Source organism: Neodiprion virginianus, chromosome 7 (assembly GCF_021901495.1).
Source record: "Neodiprion virginianus isolate iyNeoVirg1 chromosome 7, iyNeoVirg1.1, whole genome shotgun sequence".
Classification (NCBI taxonomy): Eukaryota; Metazoa; Arthropoda; class Insecta; order Hymenoptera; family Diprionidae; genus Neodiprion; species Neodiprion virginianus.
In genome coordinates this window covers 16,893,029-16,913,723 of record NC_060883.1, presented here as the reverse complement: position 1 = coordinate 16,913,723, position 20,695 = coordinate 16,893,029, and the positions used below count along the sequence as shown (strand labels likewise).

General features: G+C 39.6%; 1 protein-coding gene and 1 long non-coding RNA gene across 7 annotated transcripts; both read right to left on the bottom strand.

The window, feature by feature from the left end:
* Positions 1 to 2,940: 2,940 nt before the first annotated feature.
* Positions 2,941 to 20,307, bottom strand: LOC124308890 (calpain-A-like). Of its 6 annotated transcripts, none has more exons than XM_046772046.1 (15): positions 20,142 to 20,307; positions 19,865 to 19,951; positions 19,639 to 19,768; positions 19,040 to 19,222; positions 18,691 to 18,881; positions 18,116 to 18,413; positions 6,533 to 6,675; positions 6,143 to 6,402; positions 5,914 to 6,062; positions 5,603 to 5,826; positions 4,343 to 4,385; positions 3,954 to 4,083; positions 3,757 to 3,869; positions 3,467 to 3,662; positions 2,942 to 3,244 (listed from the first exon to the last, which is right to left on the bottom strand). In XM_046772046.1, exons 2-15 carry the CDS (start codon positions 19,948 to 19,950, stop codon positions 3,222 to 3,224), a joined length of 2,169 nt encoding a protein of 722 aa, XP_046628002.1. In that variant the 5' UTR covers position 19,951; positions 20,142 to 20,307; the 3' UTR covers positions 2,942 to 3,221. The 6 variants fall into 6 exon arrangements, with proteins under 6 accessions (XP_046628003.1, XP_046628002.1, XP_046628007.1 ...); XM_046772051.1 differs by having other exon boundaries at positions 6,143 to 6,384; XM_046772050.1 differs by lacking the exons at positions 5,914 to 6,062; positions 6,143 to 6,402; positions 6,533 to 6,675 and adding exons at positions 17,186 to 17,334; positions 17,415 to 17,656; positions 17,798 to 17,940 and having other exon boundaries at positions 2,944 to 3,244.
* Positions 8,238 to 9,479, bottom strand: LOC124308893 (uncharacterized). Its single transcript, XR_006909136.1, has 5 exons — positions 9,465 to 9,479; positions 9,180 to 9,421; positions 8,903 to 8,989; positions 8,677 to 8,806; positions 8,238 to 8,260 (listed from the first exon to the last, which is right to left on the bottom strand). It is a non-coding gene; the product is annotated as an uncharacterized LOC124308893 (long non-coding RNA).
* Positions 20,308 to 20,695: the final 388 nt, after the last annotated feature.

The following is a 20,695-nucleotide window of genomic DNA, read 5'->3' as shown; positions in this document are numbered from 1 at the left end:
GGCATAGACTGCCCCGTACACAGTGTATATTTCTTATGTCAGTCTTGCTTATTTTACTTATTGGCAAACGCTTTCTCACGCAAAATGCCGCACCCTTCGTTTCCCCCGCAAGCCGAAGCGACGCGTGCATCAGTGCATTATGTCTTGTGGATAAGCACTCCGCCAATTATACGAATTTGGTAATTACCGACATAAATATACTAGTCATTCAAAGTTACTTGTCGATGGAAAAACTTGATGTTACTGACAAATTCGTAACACTTTTGAGACAGCTCAGTCCCGGATGAAACTTCCCAGAAATGTTCCCAATTCTAAAGTCTACTATAGGAAAATTCGCTAAGGGATACGAAAAATACGAAGCTGCCAAAGATCATGGCTGGATTTGATTTCATTTCGCCAACACTTTGAACGTATGTCTCTGCTTTGAACCTCATCGCAGGCAAGAAAAATACGCACGCCGGGCGAAGAAAATGCATCAATATCCGTCCGTCGACTCGGAAAGTACAGCAGTTAAAAAAAAACATACACATTGTTTCGACCTGTTATATTCAGACCAAATGAGCTTTTATCAATGTCACATCCAGCAGAGTCCCAGACTATCACTTCTATCTCCCAATTGTAACTTCACACTTTTTATCTCGCCCCTCTACTTCTTTCAGACCTCCTCTGCACATCTTCCGCTCTGCCTCCTTAATCACTCAGAACCCTGTTCTCTTAAAAAACACGTCTCTACTGTACATCCAATTGCGTCTCTCATATTCCTAAATAAAATATCTTTTAACCAACAATGAACCATCATTCAATACCTTATCCATGAGGCCTTCTCAGGTATGGCTGCTTTGAGCGAGAGGCAACACATTCAATATTCCGTAACGGACATAACGCTAGCAAAAAAAAAATTGGCGATACCTGTACAGTCAAAACGGAATTTTCTGGGGTGAAAGAAAGAATAGGGATACCCTGATCTTAAATCCGCGCCAGGATAATTCACATTTATTCAAATCATTATAATGTTCCGTCCTTGCTGGGTGATTTGATATGGAACTGGTCAACTAACGTAGCTATATTTCATTCAACCTTTGTTGCGGAAAAATTCTTTACTTCTACATGCTTTTTAAAACGAAATGAGCAGATCTGTAACGTTAGAAATTGAACTTGTGGTTTGAACACAAGTGTAATCCAAAGTAAAAGATCACACGCAATTTTGGTCCAATCTTTCCTCTATTTTACCTCGATTGACATCCTTCAAAATCTTCCATTATTGAAATTAATCACGCTATTCCAAGTTTTCGCGATTTTTAGTCAGAACTTTGTATTTTATAAACAAAACGCTTTCAGTTGGAGCTGTAATTTATAACAAGTTCCCATTATTGCTTCATTTTTCTGCTCCTATGCACAAATGTATCGTTCATTATGTACTCATTGTGTCTGTTCACTTTATTTTTGTGTGTTTACGTGCTCTTAGATATCGTAATCAATTTTTGATGACATAATTTAGTACATAAAGTACGCAGTCCTTTTCTTCTGAGGTAAGCAAATTACACGAATGTATGCTGTCGCCAAATAGTTTCACAAAATAATGCACTATAGTACTCTTTACTCGATGGAAACTTTGCTCAGACGTTTCGCCACCATTTCAATCACATCTCAGAGACATTAAATTGGAAAGTAGTGTCTGATGTCTATTTTCGAAGTGAAAGATTTCGACAAAAGAGTTCAGTGCACGAGGTCACATACGAATTCGATAAGTCACATTCTGACATTTCTTTGGGTGGGGATAAAATCTCTCGAAAGACTAAAAGTCGAACGGTGAAAGACCTGACAATTTCGAGATACGACTTTTAAAACAACGAATGATAAGCGTACCGAAATTGAGATTTTCGATAAATCAGCCGCTGAAGTAACCGTTTTCCCGAAAGTTAATTTAACCGAACTCTCTTTTGTACGAAACAGTATTTTCAGAATACTCGGAATTCCGAATAAACGAAGCATAGAATCTGAAAACATGGAAATATGAAAGTTCCGAAATTTAAAATTGAGAGTGGCTAATGGGTGAAACAGACAAAAAACCAAAAAATTTATCAATCGGAAAATAAAGTGCAGAAGGAGCGAAATCTCGATCCCCAAAATGCAGAACGATCAGAGTCCCAAAAGACCGATCAAATAACGAATCTCGTGAGAATTCGGAATTTGTAAAATTCGTCAACTCGATGCTAGTTTTGTGAAACTTAACTCCTTGTAGGTATTGGACAATCGTCTGAGTGATCGAAGAAAAAAAGGAGGCAAGGAATAGGTAACATGTCCTTAATAAAATTTAAACGACACATCATTTTTCCTGTACGTACAATTTATTCAGGGCATTGTTGCACTAAATTGTATTCTACATTCCGGTCCGCGCACTCGTGTCACTTCGTCTTGCAGCGTTTCGGTATTTCGTTCATTCTGTTTTCGTGGGCTTCGGGATTTCGACCTTTCGAGTCTTTGGTCAGTCGTTTATAATGAATTTGGATTCAGAGATTTTCAAAAACCGCACGATTCCGTCATTTGGAAAGTCGAGTTTTTGACTCTTTGGTATTTTCGCGATTCGATGTTTTGCTTTCCGGAATCTTGTCCTTTCTCCGAAAAAAATTTCGGTATTTCACACATTGTGGCGCTATCAATTTTTATTCTTCCTTATGACAATTTTGAATATTTACGGTGTATCGGCGTTTTTGACTGTCGGCAATTTGCCTTTCGGTATTTCGTCCCGTCGATTCATTGCTCCTTCCCGTTTTTGTACCCCACCCAATTTCTTATCGTAGAAACAAATTGAAGATCCGCACAAAAACAATTTTGCTTCAGAGCTCAAAATCGTTCAACGTCGCATTGGTGTGTTGGAAAGTAGGTATTTGTACTGGGCATTCAGGTTTCAATAGGTTTCATGGATGTAATTTTATTCAAATATAGTATACCTACATTCAATTCTTATATACTTTGAACAGTTACTAGTTTACCAGTTCGAGAAAATCTTGGACTGGGGAAATGAAATCTTATACACTACATATCGAGCAAGGGTTGTGCCAGGTGAAACATTATCAACGGTGCAATTAAATTTGTGATAGTTGGAAATTAACGTGGACTGGACTTCGGTAAAAAGTGTTGAAATATTTTTGTCCGGAAGACCGCGTCGTTTCGTCTCTCGCAAAGTTTGACCATCCGTCGCACCCAGATTTCACCGCAACTTAAGCGACGTTTTGAGATGTTTCTGAAAGCAAAAAAAAAAATAACGTGAAATCAGGAAGACGGGATGACTTCGACACATCTAACCCATCGATAGATTGCGTGCTGGTGATTGCCGTTGAAAGGTGATCTTAGGTGCTCCAAAATCTTCCGGGTCAGATACATTTCGGCCAACAATTGCAATCAGAATCATTCAATAAACCGCCGAGCTCCTGCACTCCTCAAAATTTTTCATCCTCTCACTCACCGATCATTGTCTTGAGTTCTAATGCGCACATTACAAATTCGCGAAAGGTAATCTTTCCAGGGATTTCTTGGTTACGATGTACGAGTTTGATCAAGACTTGTTTATTCACTCGGTATCCGGCGCTATTCAAAGCCCCTTTTAACTCAGAAGTTCTGAGGTAGCCTAAGCAATCTGCGTCGTACGCGAAGAACACATCCTGCAAACAATCGCAATAGTTGCAGCCCCGTTAAGAAAAAACTGCAAAGTACTACGTGAGATACTGCGATGATCCGGAAGACACAAATTCTCACCTTCCACTTTTTGATGTTCATCCGTAACGCGTTATACTCTCCAAATCCAAGTTTTCCCGAATCGAGTTCATCCATCAAAATCACCATATTGCGACACGTATTCTCGTTGAAAACTGTAAATTTTACTTATCTAGTAACAAGCTTCACTCATATAGTTCGGAAACTTGAACTGGGTAAATTCAAACTACAATTCCAACCTTCTCTCGGATCCTTCCGCAACATTTCCTGCAGCTGTTTCCAGTTTATTTCCAATTCACCTTGTGAGACTTTTTTGAAGACAGCAAACAATAATTGCGCATCCTCATCAGACAATCCATGGTCACTTACCTGGAAAATTATTCACCGCCGTCATTTACCAACTGAATTTTGATTCAGGAATATGTAAAGTGCGCACGTGAATTACGTCAAGTCCTGTGAAAGTTACACAGTCAAACAATTCAATTGCAGCCGGATGGGAGATCACAAAACGTGATAATCGATATGAAATCAACGCGAATAACAAGAACCACTTTCAATTTCCTCACTGTTCGAAACAATCTCTAGCTCACGGCTATTCTGAAGGATTCTTCACGAATCTTGTACCTACCATTGTCCCTTCCTCACCAAAGCCGATTTCTTCATCGTACACACTGTAAAAAAACATATATTTGTTCGATTTGAAAAACATGAAACTGACAGTCACACCACTGCCATGTTTGGTGAAATATGGGCTTTTGTACACCAAATCAACGAACGCCGAACCCTGAATACTCGGCATTCATTTTATATATTCTCAGATCGTAATGTCTATTACGGAAACTCTTAAAATTTCCTCACGGGTCTTAATTTATAGAAATTCGAGGAACGATCCTTCGGCTAATTTCCAAATTTGTTATTTTGAAAAAATTCTGGCAATTCCGTGATTGCAAACAAGATTTATCGATTTCCGACTTTTTCCCTGATGAGTATCTCATAGTGAAAATAATTCAAGAATGATTCAACGAGTCAACGACACAAATAATCTGAGCACATGTTTCAGTGGTCAAGATAAAGACCAAAACCAGAGATTTTTATTTGCATAAATCACTTGGACTGATGTAGTCGATCAGAACAGTTTAATTATCTCAACATGCTGATGAGCATAACAGAAAAATGACGCCAAATACAATGATCACAAGAAAATTACCGCAAGCGTTGAGAAATTGTAAGAATAATGCGTGTTTCAGTTATTAAGCTTTAGAATTTACATTGTGGATATTCTTAGAGAGAAGCAACATCTTCGAACAAACTTTCAATCGTGGGTGCGCATGCCAGTGCAAAGGTCAAGCACATGAAATTTATAACCGTGACATCGTACCGGAAGGCTTAACGAACATAGAAAATGGACACGCTGATCGCACACTCGTTCAATTGAAATATGCCAATGTGTTCAGAAATTTCTAATCGCGGATGAAATTTGACTACCTACAGTTACAAAATCCTTTGCAGCAAGTGATTCGAAATCATACAAAATCGGTGAACCTAATTTAAACAGGATTTTGGAAACAGGAAATTAATCAGCTGACCGGAAGTTTGGAAGTTGAGTGGTTATTGTTGAAACTCATCCAAGCACATCCCGGTTAGAATATAGTATTCTCTTTTACCAAAAAAGGAGAATCATCTGAAGAGATTAAGTATATCAATGAACTGTGAAACCCGTGGTACATTCCGTGGTACAATCCATGTCACGCGGTGCATTGGATTGAAGAGGCATGAATGATTTTTCCAGTATCAAAAGAGACCATAATAATTCGAACATTCACTTAACTCTCAAGGCTGTATCCTCGCTACCCATATTCTGGGAGAATACACTCTATTAATGACTTACGCCATACTAGCTGGTCCATCGCAAAATACCCTGAGCAAGAATTCTCCTTCGTCATGAGGCTTGGTGATATAAGGAACGATGCAGTATGATCCAGGTGACAATTCGATGCGACTAGTGAATTCTCGTGGAAGTTGAGTTGTCCAGGACGAATCTTCACCAACGCGCGGATTGAAAGCGAAATAATCTGTTGTCAATGGTTTCGGTATATCACCATTTCCATCCAACTGTAGAGAAATATCAAAAAAGAGCTACAATTCTGCGAAAGATTTTCGTTCAAGCGTTTGCATGATTTTTTATACTTCAAGACGTACCGGGTAAATGGCAAAGTTGAGAGGAGTACTTTCTTCATTCTTAGCCCTTCGATGCTTTTGCATCAAGGCCACTATCACCGTACACTGGTCACTGTTTTCGTCTGGAGAATCGACAGTTATAGAATACTGAGGATTCTGGTGAAACGTTCCTACGCAGATAACAAAACTGTTATGAACAAACCCTACAATTCATGGCAAAATCATTAACAATCAAGAGACGAATACGAACCCAAGGATGTTCCGTCTCCGCCAGCAGTCACTCCACGCACCCATTTGCCTTCAAACGAATACGTTCGCCATTTCGTCTTACTATTCGTATCCGTCGAAGGAAAAGGGTTCAGATAGCAGACTTCAATGTCCCTAAAAAAAGCTTGGAAATCTTCGTACGACATCCAGAACTCACCGTCATCGTCAATCTGCAAGCTCAGCTCTTTTTTCTTGGACTCAGGAATGCACTTCCATTTTAGTGAACTGTTGCGAAATAAATGCCTAATTTTTTTTGCTACAGTTTATTCAACACATAACGGATTGCTGCAAAATCTCAATGCCCTGGAGAAGTTTCAATTGCTCCATACTTTATTGTCTATTTTATTGGAATTCTTATTCAAAATATTCTCACTTGTCGCTCCACGCTCCAGTCCATTCTTTTTCATAACCACACGTGTTTCTCAGTCCCAACAGCCGAAAATTATCGAATGCACAGACTTTTGTGATACTGTACGCGTGGCGACAAAATATTCCAAATCTTTTAAATGTCTCTTTCTGTAAAAGTTGACGACGAATGTAATGGGATGTGAATGATGTAATATTATAGTCTAAGGCAAACGGATCTTCATCACCAAATTAAAAGTGTGAATGTTCGATAATAATCAATGTCACGTCAGAATATTTCAACGTTAGGAGTTTCGTTAAACTCGGTAATCAACTAATCACTCACCATGACGCAGCTCATGAGCGCTTTCCTTTGGTGATCTTTCAGTAAAATGTCGAACAAGTCCAACGATTCCTCTGCCTTATACATGCGGATTATACCTCCAGTGAAATCTTGCATAGCTTCGGAAGCACGACCCCCTGAAATAACATTCCAGGAACCGTAGAGTTTGGCGTAAGCCTTGACGAGTAGAGGACTCCAGAACTCGTTTGCCGTAGACGAATGTGAGGACACCATTTTTCCGTATTGCGTAGGTAGAAAATCGTCTATCACGACGTCGATCCACCTTCCGTACTGCCAAAATCTAGAGCATAATGATAAAATTGACGCCGAATGTCGATTAATTCCCAAGTCGATACTCGGAATAATCGGAGAGGATCCTGTGAAATTAACCCGCGAGACGTCAAGGAATTAATTCAACACCCTAAGAACGTGTATACTTCAAGAATAAATTCGTATTGAATATTCGAGGTGCCGAAACATTTGCTTTGGCATCAAAGATATTGGTTCAAAAATATCGCGTATCCAAAATGAACAGGACGCATCGGAATGTGGAACGTGAAATATGTTGAGGAAAAGCATAATTCATTTTATCTGTATGCTTTTGCATGTTTGGGCTATTGTAAGCAGAAGCTTTGGCGATTGATAACTTTTTGAAAGTCTAATATGTTAGTTGAATTGCGCGTTATATAGTTAATCGATAACTGCAATGTATGACATCAACATCTGAGAGTTCACTGTTCATATCCCTTGAAAATCTACGCTTTTCGTACCTCAAAAGGCAATTACTACGGTCAATTGACACTTTTTTAACCAAGGGAATCAACATGGTTTCAAATGAGGTATTAAAATTGAATCTTGCCCCTTACTGTAAAAGAACATACCTGAAGTGGAATATTCCAGCGTATTCTTTGTCTTCGAAGCTTTGCTCTTTCGGTACAACTTGGTCCAATACGCCAGGATGCATCGCCAAACTGGAAATGCTTGCCAAAAGCCAGCGGTCACCAAAAAGCACCTGTTTCATATCAAACCGTGAACCTCCTTCGACGTAAAACTTTGGATCATCCGATAATTCCTGGAAAAAAACATATCAAGGCTGCAGATACGAGAATATAGTTTTCGGAGAGTTCTTATAGATTCCACTGCATCAGAGACTTTATGAGACACTCAAGTTTTTGGTAATACAGTGTCACGTTCGATGAATTAGTTCTTTCCAATGAAGTCGCTACCTACCTTCGGGCGTTTCCATTCGATATCTTCAATATAATCAACTTCATGTCCATCTGTCCAGATAGAACTTGGTTTCAGGAATGTTGCGTCCTCGAATAATGTTTCACGACTTAAATGTTCTTGCTTCAATCGATGAAAATCTTGAATCTCTCCTCTCGATCTCAGGCCAGATCCTTTATCTCCCAGCTGAAAAAAATAAACAAACAAAGCAGACATATGTCCGTTAAAACTCATGATATTTCTAAAAAAACAAAACATATTATGGCCGTATAGATAATTGCGGCAAATTTCATTGAAAATCCGAAGTTTTGTTCAAAGGCCACCTCTTTTTCAGGGAAGAATGCAAATCCGACGGGATTAACACAGCTTGGCCTGTACAATGTACCCCGATTGAAAAAGTTTTCAATCACAAACAACGTTGTGCTTACATTATTTTCAGATCAAGTCGTCAAAGCCATGAGTGATCTTAAAAATTATTGACCAATTGACTTCAGCTGAAGAAATTGATCTGGTTCAAGAAAATCACATCAGTTTCTTATTATCGCGTGTCTGACAATGAGAAAAATGTCAATTCGATATCACAAGTACTCCACTGTGCGTACCTTGAAAATTGTTTCCGGAGGGTAGTGACGATAGATGTCTCCGGAATTGAAAATGCCTCCACCTAAGAATTTCAACGGCGCATTGCGTCGGTTGGATGTTGAGTTTACTTCATTCGAGACGTCTGAGTTACTGCAAATGAAATTACGTCAAGTGATGATTCACAGTTTCGAAGATTCCACGGAAAATGAGAACGTTTATGAACATAAAAAAAAGTCGATATCTTACGCGTCATCCAATTTTTTCTCAACTTCTTCGAGGCTCGTACCGGAAGTCACAGGGTTAGGCGTGATGTCGAAATTCCTAGTCGACATCCTGAAAATTTTCAACCTTAAATGCAAATAGTCAGCAGTACCTTTGTTCGCGAGAAACGATGCATGAATACAGATAATCTCAATCGCTTGAAAGCTGAAAGATTTTGTGAAGAAGTATGAAGCGCATGTACTCGTTCAACAATCGAACAAAATTAAACTACTCCGATTTCAAAGGCTACCCCAATACTTACGTGAAAAAAGTAAGAGAGCAAAGTTATACTGTGATTCAAACAGCAGCAGCACCTCCCAATGTCAACCAGAAATTGTCGACCGTTTCAACGGATACGAGAGTGTATATATATATATATATATATATTGTAAAGGACAGCCGTTCAAAACCGCATCAACATCAACAGTGCCCGTGACATACACAAATCATGACAACAACTGACACAGACAGCTGATCGAGACCACCATCGACATCGACCGTGACCTGCTAACATCCAAAATAATAAACAAAGACGACGGACGCTGACCAACGCATACCAGGACGACGACCCGCAACAGGGCACACAAATAGGGAAATGACGTCGACAGGACAATCCAACAACAACTCCGGGAGAGTACAAAACTGGAGGACCACGAAGAGCGGTTACCAGTTGTCCGGCAAAGCGCCGAGCTGCGTCATTATTGTACGAAGCGTTTTTTGTCTAAAGAGCGTTATCGAATTTACCTTCACGACATTTAGAGAGGAAATTCAAGCAAAAAGCGTAGTTTGAAATTTGAAAACAATATAGAAAGTAGAGTCCACGATAGCCCGGGACCTCTAGAGGAAGGGTTGAATAAAGACGCGTATTTAACGTTTGAGCAGTAGGGATATTTAGGAACAGAACCGACGAATTCTTACAGTATTATTATTTCTTTAATTTTATTTTTATCTTTTGTTCTCTACAGTTAATTTTTGTAAAACCATATCATTATCTACTGACAAAAACCATTGTACTTGAGCTTATTGTTAATGAAATTTATATTCTATTTAAACATGCACTCGTCTGTCTCGTTGTCAAATATATTTCTCGAACATAAAACTTTACCTTGAAAAGGGGAGGGGAATAAACCAACAGCCAGCCAAGGTAGTCCCTGGTCTGGAAGGTTGGCGGTCTTTTGGGTCAGTAACCCACAACAGAAATAGGCAGGCGACTCTGATTACTCCGAGTTCGCGATTAGAAGGGAGTACTGGGAAACCCGTATCTCCGACTAGGTGACATACGCCTCTCTCACTTGTCTCTAGCTGGAAGCAACGGCCGAAGAAGCCCTTGTCTTTCCAGAGGAAGCAACGGGCGGAGGTGCTTGTTCACATATCAAGGCGGCTTTGGTGATACCTAAGTCCGCATAGTTCGACTATACAGGGTTCTTGGGTCTGATAAGCTGATCCAGCTTTTCACCCATCAGAGGGGGTTCCTCATAAATCTATTGTTTCATCAGAATCTGACAAAGAACACACAATAACGGGTTTATCTCATAGGCTCTGGCCCCAAGATAAACCGTACCCGTTACAATATATGTATACAGTGCCACCTCGTTATATCGCTGTTGGTGTATTTTCCCTCGAAGCACATCCGCCCACCAACCACTCGTGCGCATCAAGCTTTCGCAATAACGCGAATACCTTGTGCGCAGCAGTAGGACCTACGGCGAAGTAAGGGAACTATTTATATCCCGGTTCTCTTCCTTTATACCCCCCGGAGACCGCGATATAACGTGGTGGTATTGTAATTTGATTATTTCGCCTATATTTCGATACCAACGGCCAAGTAACATTACTAATCTGGATTAAAAATCTCGTGATGAAATCGACCTGTGGTTCCAATTAGTCCTAAATACTTTTCCAACCTCTGATAAGATTACGATATCCTTACTTGTATGAAAAGATTAACTCTGCGGAACAATATGGAAATGGAGATAAATTTTACGAACTTTCGCAATCGAATATTTTTTCGTATAAAATTACCAAAGAAACAAAGTTTCCATCTCCCTGTCTAGTAAAAAAGTTCTGCCCCGCGTGAACGAATGAAAAAGAAGATTTTAATAGCAACAGGTAAAAAATATTATAATAACAATAGTATACGCATGAAGTTGGCGGTGGAGTGAGATGCCGAAAACAAAACAAAAAGCATTTAGCAAACAAGCCTTCCCATGTTCATGTGCGCTGAGAAGTCGAACGTGGAGTATTTTCAAATAAACTCATTTAATAATAAAGTTGCTGCTGCTATGAAGTTAGTGCCAAGTGATTGACAGCTGTCATCGGCTGTTTATGACAGTCTTTGACAAATATCTTTACAGTTATCTGTTTCTGACACACAAAAAATAAATATGCAAACGAGAATTATCAAGATGATTCCCGACGGGAATTGTCTTTTTCGCGCGCTGGCGTATTGTGTACACGGCACTCAAGATCGACACGCAGAGGTGAAACTGATTATCGTTTCAAATATAGTTGATAATTGGTCTACATTTGCGGGTTTTATTACAGGTAAGGAGTCAAACGGTGCCGTTAGTAGGTCACCTGATGACTACAAATCACACATGAATAAAAATGGAATTTACGGGGGAGAAGCAGAATTAGCCGCAGCTGCGGACATTTTTAAGATATGTTTAATCGTGTATCACGGAGAACGAATTCATCCACACCGAATCGGATCCCAAAATGAAAGACAGTTCTCGCTACTTTTCACAGGCGACGGAGACAGTGGACACTTTGATGTCTTGCAGAACCAAAATAAAATTCAGATAGTGAGTAATAAGTATCAAAAGTAACAAGCAAATGATAGTAAATCTAAATATATCACCAAACAGTCAAAAGGACAGCCAGGATTTACGTTGGCAATGGAGAAAGGTGGAGTTTCAATCAGCAGACAAGTAGATGGAGACGGTGGATGGTCGTATCACAAACGAAAAAGGAAAATAAAATTGTTAGTGCGAATAACCAAATAAGCCATAGAATAATATCGAACAGATATTCGTATAACCAGGTAAGAGGACGACCAGGATCTATGTTAACCACAAAAGAAAGAGGTGTTTTGCGGAGTGAACAGCAACGCAAATATAGAGAAAAAAATAATATAAAGGTGATTTTGTAAAACAACAGGCAGAGCGGTAGCAAAAGTAATTCAGCAATGGTGAGTGGTAGCCAAAATAATTCGGCGAAGGGTGTCGACGAATTAGATGAATCGATTGTGATTATTGATTTGGAATATAAATCAGCATCAATGAATTGACCTGTCTAATAGACAATGTATAAGGAAATATATAGTATTACGTAACGAATTTACACACAACATTTGATAAGCTCAAGTTATATCAGCAAAACGGGTGCAAGTTCTGAAAATAAGAGGAGATATAGTGAGGTGCGCACAAAGTGTACACAAAAGATTTGACGCGTCTGTTAAATGAACCGACTTTCAAGTCGTAGCAATCTAACGTTGAGTGAGTGTAAGAGCGGTAAGAGCGGTAAGATTCTCAGTACATGTGAAGTTAGCTGCACAAGCCTTGAGATGAAGGATTCAAGCAGCGTGTCCACACAAGTTTCTGCTCTCACTTTCTCATTTGAGAAATTGAGACATTCTGTTATCACAGCAACAAAAACAAATGTTGAACAGGAAATTGACCGGTACGAGTGGTAGCGTTCGTTATGATAATAACAAACAATGGAAATTTGTTTGAGTTTCTATCTCGAAAGTGCGCTGCGGGAGAATGGTGTTATCAGCAAAAGTGAGGGAAACTCAAAAGTTCTACTAACCCTTGGTTACTTCATCTTATTATCTATTACTTGGTTCTTGGTGGTTTCGAATAAGGATCCTATACTAAGGCATTGGGTGTCAACCCGCTGGATTCAAGGGACTGACTACTTGCAGTTCAGCAGTAGAAGGAGCATTCTGCTGATGTAGTATTAAAAGCGTGGCAGCGAGGTGATGATAGGAGGACCATGCGTAGTCTGAGGTAGCTGTAAGAGTGTGGGAATAGAATTTGAGATCCGGAGGACGTGAGAAAATTTTTGAAAGTTCATGTATTATGAATGGTTTGGGGAAAAAAATTAAAAATAACGAAGGAACCTTTTTGCACAGAATGCAAGAAGATGAGATAAGATAAGCCAAGTTGCAACCATGTCAAAAATGTCGCAGTGGGTTAGGTTGGCATAGACTGCCCCGTACACAGTGTATATTTCTTATGTCAGTCTTGCTTATTTTACTTATTTGCAAACACTTTCTCACGCAAAATGCCGCACCCTTCGTTTCCCCCGCAAGCCGAAGCGACGCGTGCATCAGTGCATCATGTCTTGTGGATAAACACTCCGCCAATTATACGAATTTGGTAATTATCGACATAAATATACTAGTCATTCAAAGTTACTTGTCGATGGAAAAACTTGATGTTACTGACAAATTCGTAACACTTTTGAGACAGCTCAGCCCCGGATGAAACTTGCCGGAAATAACGAATCTCGTGAGAATTCTAATAAAACTTATCTCATTGTAGGTATTGGACAATCGTCTGAGTGATCGAAGAAAAAAAGGAGGCCAGGAATAGGTAACATGTCTTTAATAAAATTTAAACGACACATCATTTTTCCTGTACGTACAATTTATTCGAGGCATTGTTGCACTAGATTGTATTCTACATTCCGGTCCGCGCACTCGTGTCACTTCGTCTTGCAGCCTTTCGGTATTTCGTTCATTCTGTTTTAGTGGGTTTCGGGATTTCGACCTTTCGAGTCTTTGGTCAGTCGTTTATAATGAATTTGGATTCAGAGATTTTCAAAAACCGCACGATTCCGTCATTTGGAAAGTTGAGTTTTTGACTCTTTGGTATTTTCGCGATTCGATGTTTTGCTTTCCGGAATCTTGTCCCTTCTCCGTAAAAAATTTCGGTATTTCACACATTGTGGCGCTATCAATTTTTATTCTTCCTTATGACTATTTTGAATATTTACGGTGTATCGGCGTTTTTGACTGTCGGCAATTTGCCTTTCGGTATTTCGTCCCGTCGATTCATTGCTCCTTCCCATTTCTGTACCCCACCCAATTCCTTATCGTAGAAACAAATTGATGATCCGCACAAAAACAATTTTACTTCAGAGATCGGAATCGTTCAACGTCGCATTGGTGTGTTGGAAAGTAGGTATTTGTACTGGGCATTCAGGTTTCAGTAGGGTTCATAGATGTAATTTTATTTAAATGTAGTATACCTACATTCAATTCTTATATACTTTGAACGGTTACTAGTTTACCAGTTCGAGAAAATCTTGGACTGGGGAAATGAAATCTTATACACTACATATCGAGCAAGGGTTGTGCCAGGTGAAACATCATCAACAGTGCAACTAAATTTGTGATAGTTGGAAATTAACGTGGTCTGGACTTCGGTAAAAAGTGTTGAAATATTTTTGTCCGGAAGACCGCGTCGTTTCGTCTCTCGCAAAGTTTGACCATCCGTCGCACCCGGATTTCACCGCAACTTAAGCGACGTTTTGAGATGTTTCTGAAAGCAAAAAAAAAAAATAACGTGAAATCAGGAAGACTGGATGACTTCGACACATCTAACCCATCGATAGATTGCGTGCTGGTGATTGCCGTTGAAAGGTAATCTTAGGTGCTCCAAAATCTTCCGGGTCAGATACATTTCGGCCAACAATTGCAATCAGAATCATTCAATAAACCGCCGAGCTCCTGCACTCCTCAAAATTTTTCATCCTCTCACTCACCGATCATTGTCTTGAGTTCTAATGCGCACATTACAAATTCGCAAAAGGTAATCTTTCCAGGGTTTTCTTGGTTACGGTGTACAAGTTTGATCAAGACTTGTTTATTCACTCGGTATCCGGCGCTATTCAAAGCCCCTTTTAACTCGGAAGTTCTGAGGTAGCCCAAGCCATCTGCGTCGTACGCGTTGAACACATCCTGCAAACAATCGCAATAGTTACAGCCCCGTTAAGAAAAAACTGCAAAGTACTACGTGAGGTACTGCGATGATCCGGAAGACGCAAATTCTTACCTTCCACTTTTTGATGTTCATCCGTAACGCTTTATACTCTCCAAACCCAAGTTTTCCCGAATCAAGTTCATCCATCAAAATCACCATATTGCGACACGTATTCTCGTTGAAAACTGTAAATTTTACTTATCTAGTAACAAGCTTCACTCATACAGTTCGGAAACTTGAACTGGGTAAATTGAAACTATAATTCCAACCTTCTCTCGGATCCTTCCGCAACATTTCCTGCAGCTGTTTCCAGTTTATTTCCAATTCACCTTGTGAGACGTTTTTGAAGACAGCAAACAATAATTGCGCATCCTCATCGGACAATCTATGATCACGTACCTGGAAAATTATTCACCGCCGTCATTTACCAACTGAATTTTAATTCAGGAATATGTGAAGTACGCACGTGAATTACGTCAAGTCCTGTGAAAGTTACACAGTCAAACAATTCAATTGCAGCCGGATGGGAGATCACAAAACGTGATAATCGAAATGAAATCAAAGCAAATAACGCGAACCGCTTTCAAATTGCTCACTGGTCGTAACAAGTTAGCCGTACAAATTTATTCATATGGCAGGTTTATGATCGCTAGCTCACGGCTATCCTGAAGAATACTTGACGAATCTTGTACCTACCATTATCCCTTCACAGCCGTAACCAATTTCTTCGTCGTACACTCTGTAAAAAAACATATATTTGTTTGATTTGAAAAACATGAAACTGACAGTCACACCACTGCCATGTTTGGTGAAATATGGGCTTTTGTACACCAAATCAACGAACGCCGAACCCTGAATACTCGGCATTCATTTTGCATATTCTCAGATCGTAATGTCTATTACGGAAACTCTTAAAATTTCCTCACGGGTCTTAATTTATAGAAATTCGAAGAACGATCCTTCGGCTAATTTCCAAATTTGTTATTTTGAAAAAATTCTGGCAATTCCGTGATTGCAAACAAGATTTATCGATTTCCAACTTTTTCCCTGATGAGTATCTCATAGTGAAAATAATTCAAGAATGATTCAACGAGTCAACGACACAAACAATCTGAGCACATGTTTCAGTGGTCAAGATAAAGACCAAAACCAGAGATTTTTATTTGCATAAATCACTTGGACTGATGTAGTCGATCAGAACAGTTTAATTATCTCAACATCCTGATGAGCACAACGGAAAAATGACGCCAAATTCAATGATCACAAGAAAATTACCGCAAGCGTTGAGAAATTGTAAGAATAATGCGTGTTCCAGTTATTAAGCTTTAGAATTTACATTGTGGATATTCTTAGAGAGAAGCAACATCTTCGAACAAACTTTCAATCGTGGGTGCGCATGCCAGCGCAAAGGTCAAGCACATAAAATTTATAATCGTGACATCGTACCGGAAGGCTAAACGAACATAGAAAATGGACACGCTGATCGCACACTCGTTCAATTAAAATATGCCAATGTGTTCAGAAATATATAATCGCGGATTAAATTTGACTACCTACAGTTACAAAATCCTTTGCAGCAAGTGATTCGAAATCATACAAAATCGGTGAACCTAATTTAAACAGGATTTTGGAAACAGGAAATTAATCAGCTGACCGGAAGTTTAAAAGTTGAGTGGTTATTGTTGAAACTCATCCAAGCACATCCCGGTTAGAATATAGTATTCTCTTTTACCAAAAAAATTGAATCATTTAAAGAGATTAAATATATCAATGAACTGTGAAACCCATCCGTTTTGAACCGACATCGGATGTCAGTGATTTCTGTCACGTGGTACATTGGATTGAATAGGCATGAATAATTTTTCCAGTATCAAAAGAGACCATAATAATTCGAACATTCACTTGACTCTCAAGGCTGTATCCTCGCTACCCATATGCTAGGAGAATACACTGTATTAATGACTTACGCCATACAAGCTGGTCCATCGCAAAATACCCTGAGCAAAAATTCTCCCTCGTCATGAGGCTTGGTGGTATAAGGAACGATGCAGTATGATCCAGGTGACAATTCGATGCGACTAGTGAATTCTCGTGGAAGTTGAGTTGCCCAGGACGAGTCCTCACCAACGTGCGAATTGAAAGCGAAATAATCTGTTTTCAATGGTTTCGATATATCACCATTTCCAGCCAACTGTAGAGAAATATATAGAAAAAGCTACAATTCTGCGAAAGATTTTCGTTCAAGCGTTTGCATGATTTTTTATACTTCAAGACGTACCGGGTAAATGGCAAAGTTGAGAGGAGGACTTTCTTCATTCTTAGCCCTTCGATGTTTTTGCATCAAGGCCACTATCACCGTACACTGGTCACTGTTTTCGTCTGGAGAATCGACAGTTATAGAATACTGAGGATTCTGGTGAAACGTTCCTACGCAGATAACAAAACTATTATGAAGAAATCCTACAATTCATGGCAAAATCATTAACAATCAAGAGACGAATACGAACCCAAGGATGTTCCGTCTCCGCCAGCAGTCACTCCACGCACCCATTTGCCTTCAAACGCATACGTTTGCCATTTCTTCTTACTATTCGTATCCGTCGAAGAAAAAGGGTTCAGATAGCAGACTTCAATGTCCCTAAAAAAACCTTGGAAATCTTTGTACGACATCCACAATTCACCGTCATCGTCGATCTGCAAGCCCAGCTCTTTTTCCTTGGACTCAGGAATGCACTTCCATTTTAGTGAACTGTTGCGAAATAAATGCCGTTTGCTACAGTTTATTCAACACATAACGGATTGCTGCAAAATCTCAATGCCCTGGAGAATTTTCAATTGCTCCATACTATATTGTCTATTTTATTGGAATTCTTATTCAAAATATTCTCACTTGTCGCTCCTCGCTCCAGTCCATTCTTTTTCGTTACCACACGTGTTTCTCAGTCTCAACAGCCGGAAATTATCGAATGCACAGACTTTTGTGATACTGTGGACGTGGCGACAAAATATTCCAAATCTTTTAAATGTCTCTTTCTGCAAAAGTTCACGACGAATGTCATGGGATATGAATTACGTAATATTATAGTCTAAGGCAAACGGATCTTCATCACCAATTGAAAGGTGTAAATGTTCGATAATAATCAATGTGACGTTAGAATATTTCAACCTTGAGAGATTCGTTAAACTGGGTAATCAACTAATCACTCACCATGACGCAGCTCATGAGCGCGTTCCTTTGGTGATCTTTCAGTAAAATGTCGAACAAGTCCAACGATTCTTCTGCCTTATACATGCGGATTATACCTCCAGTGAAATCTTGCATAGCTTCGGAAGCACGACCCCCTGAAATAACATTCCAGGAACCGTAGAGTTTGGCGTAAGCCTTGACGAGTAGAGGACTCCAGAACTCGTTTGCCGTAGACGAATGTGCAGACACCAATTCTCCATCTTTCGTAGGTAGAAAATCGTCTATCACGACGTCGATCCACCTTCCGTACTGCCAAAATCTAGAGCATAATGATAAAATTGACGCCGAATGTCGATTAATTCCGAAGTCGATACTCGGATTCATCAGAGAGGATCCCGTGAAATTGACCCGCAAGACGTCAAGGAATTAATTCAACACTCTAAGAACGTGTATAGCTCAAGAATAAATTCGTATTGAATATTTGAGGTGCCGAAAGATTTGCTTTGGCATCAAAGAAATTGGTTCAAAAATCAATCAACATGGTTTCAAATGAAGTATTAAAATTGAATCGCGCCCCTTACTGTAAAAGAACATACCTGAAGTGGAATATTCCAGCGTATTCTTCGTCTTCGAAGCTTTGCTCTTTCGGTACAACTTGGTCCAATACGCCAGGATGCATCGCCAAATTGGAAATGCTTGCCAAAAGCCAGCAGTCACCAAAACGCGCCTGTTTTATATCAAATCGTGAACCTCCTTCGACGTAAAACTTTGGATCATCCGATAATTCCTGGAAAAAAACATATCAAGGCTGCAGATACGAGAATATAGTTTTCGGAGAGTTCTTATAGATTCCACTGCATCAGAGACTTTATGAGACACTCACGTTTTTGGTAACAAAGTGTCACGTTCGATGAATTAGTTCTTTCCAATGAAGTCGCTACCTACCTTCGGGCGTTTCCATTCGATATCTTCAATATAATCATCTTCATGTCCATCCGTCCAGATAGAACTTGGTTTCAGGAATGTTGCGTCCTCGAATAATGTTTCACGACTTAAATGTTCTTGCTTCAATCGATGAAAATCTTGAATCTCTCCTCTCGATCTTAGGCCAGATCCTTTATCTCCCAGCTGAAAAAAATAAACAAACAAAGCAGACATATGTCCGTTAAAACTCATGATATTTCCAAAAAAACAAAACATATTATAGCCGTATAGATAATTGCGGCAAATTTCATTGAAAATCCGAAGTTTTGTTCAAAGGCCACCTCTTTTTCAGGGAAGAATGCAAATCCGACGGGATTAACACAGCTTGGCCTGTACAATGTACCCCGATTGAAAAAGTTTTCAATCACAAACAACGTTGTGCTTACATTATTTTCAGATCAAGTCGTCAAAGCCATGAGTGATCTTAAAAATTATTGACCAATTGACTTCAGCTGAAGAAATTGATCTGGTTCAAGAAAATCACATCAGTTTCTTATTATCGCGTGTCTGACAATGAGAAAAATGTCAATTCGATATCACAAGTACTCCACTGTGCGTACCTTGAAAATTGTTTCCGGAGGGTAGTGACGATAGATGTCTCCGGAATTGAAAATGCCTCCACCTAAGAATTTCAACGGCGCATTGCGTCGGTTGGATGTTGAGTTTACTTCATTCGAGACGTCTGAGTTACTGCAAATGAAATTACGTCAAGTGATGATTCACAGTTTCGAAGATTCCACGGAAAATGAGAACGTTTATGAACATAAAAAAAAGTCGATATCTTACGCGTCATCCAATTTTTTCTCAACTTCTTCGAGGCTCGTACCGGAAGTCACAGGGTTAGGCGTGATGTCGAAATTCCTAGTCGACATCCTGAAAATTTTCAACCTTAAATGCAAATAGTCAGCAGTACCTTTGTTCGCGAGAAACGATGCATGAATACAGATAATCTCAATCGCTTGAAAGCTGAAAGATTTTGTGAAGCAGTATGAAGCGCATGTACTCGTTCAACAATCGAACAAAATTAAACTACTCCGATTTCAAAGGCTACCCCAATACTTACGTGAAAAAAGTAAGAGAGCAAAGTTATACTGTGATTCAAACAGCAGCAGCACCTCCCAATGTCAACCAGAAATTGTCGACCGTTTCAACGGATACGAGAGTGTATATATATATATATATATTGTAAAGGACAGCCGTTCAAAACCGCATCAACATCAACAGTGCCCGTGACATACACAAATCGTGACAACAACTGACACAGACAGCTGATCGAGACCACCATCGACATCGACCGTGACCTGCTAACATCCGAAATAATAAACAAAGACGACGGACGCTGACCAACGCATACCAGGACGACGACCCGCAACAGGGCACACAAATAGGGAAATGACGTCGACAGGACAATCCAACAACGACTCTGGGAGAGTACAAAACTGGAGGACCACGAAGAGCGGTTACCAGTTGTCCGGCAAAGCGCCGAGCTGCGTCATTATTGTACGAAGCGTTTCTTGTCTAGAGAGCGTTATCGAATTTACCTTCACGACATTTAGAGAGGAAATTCAAGCAAAAAGCGTAGTCTGAAATTTGAAAACAATATAGAAAGTAGAGTCC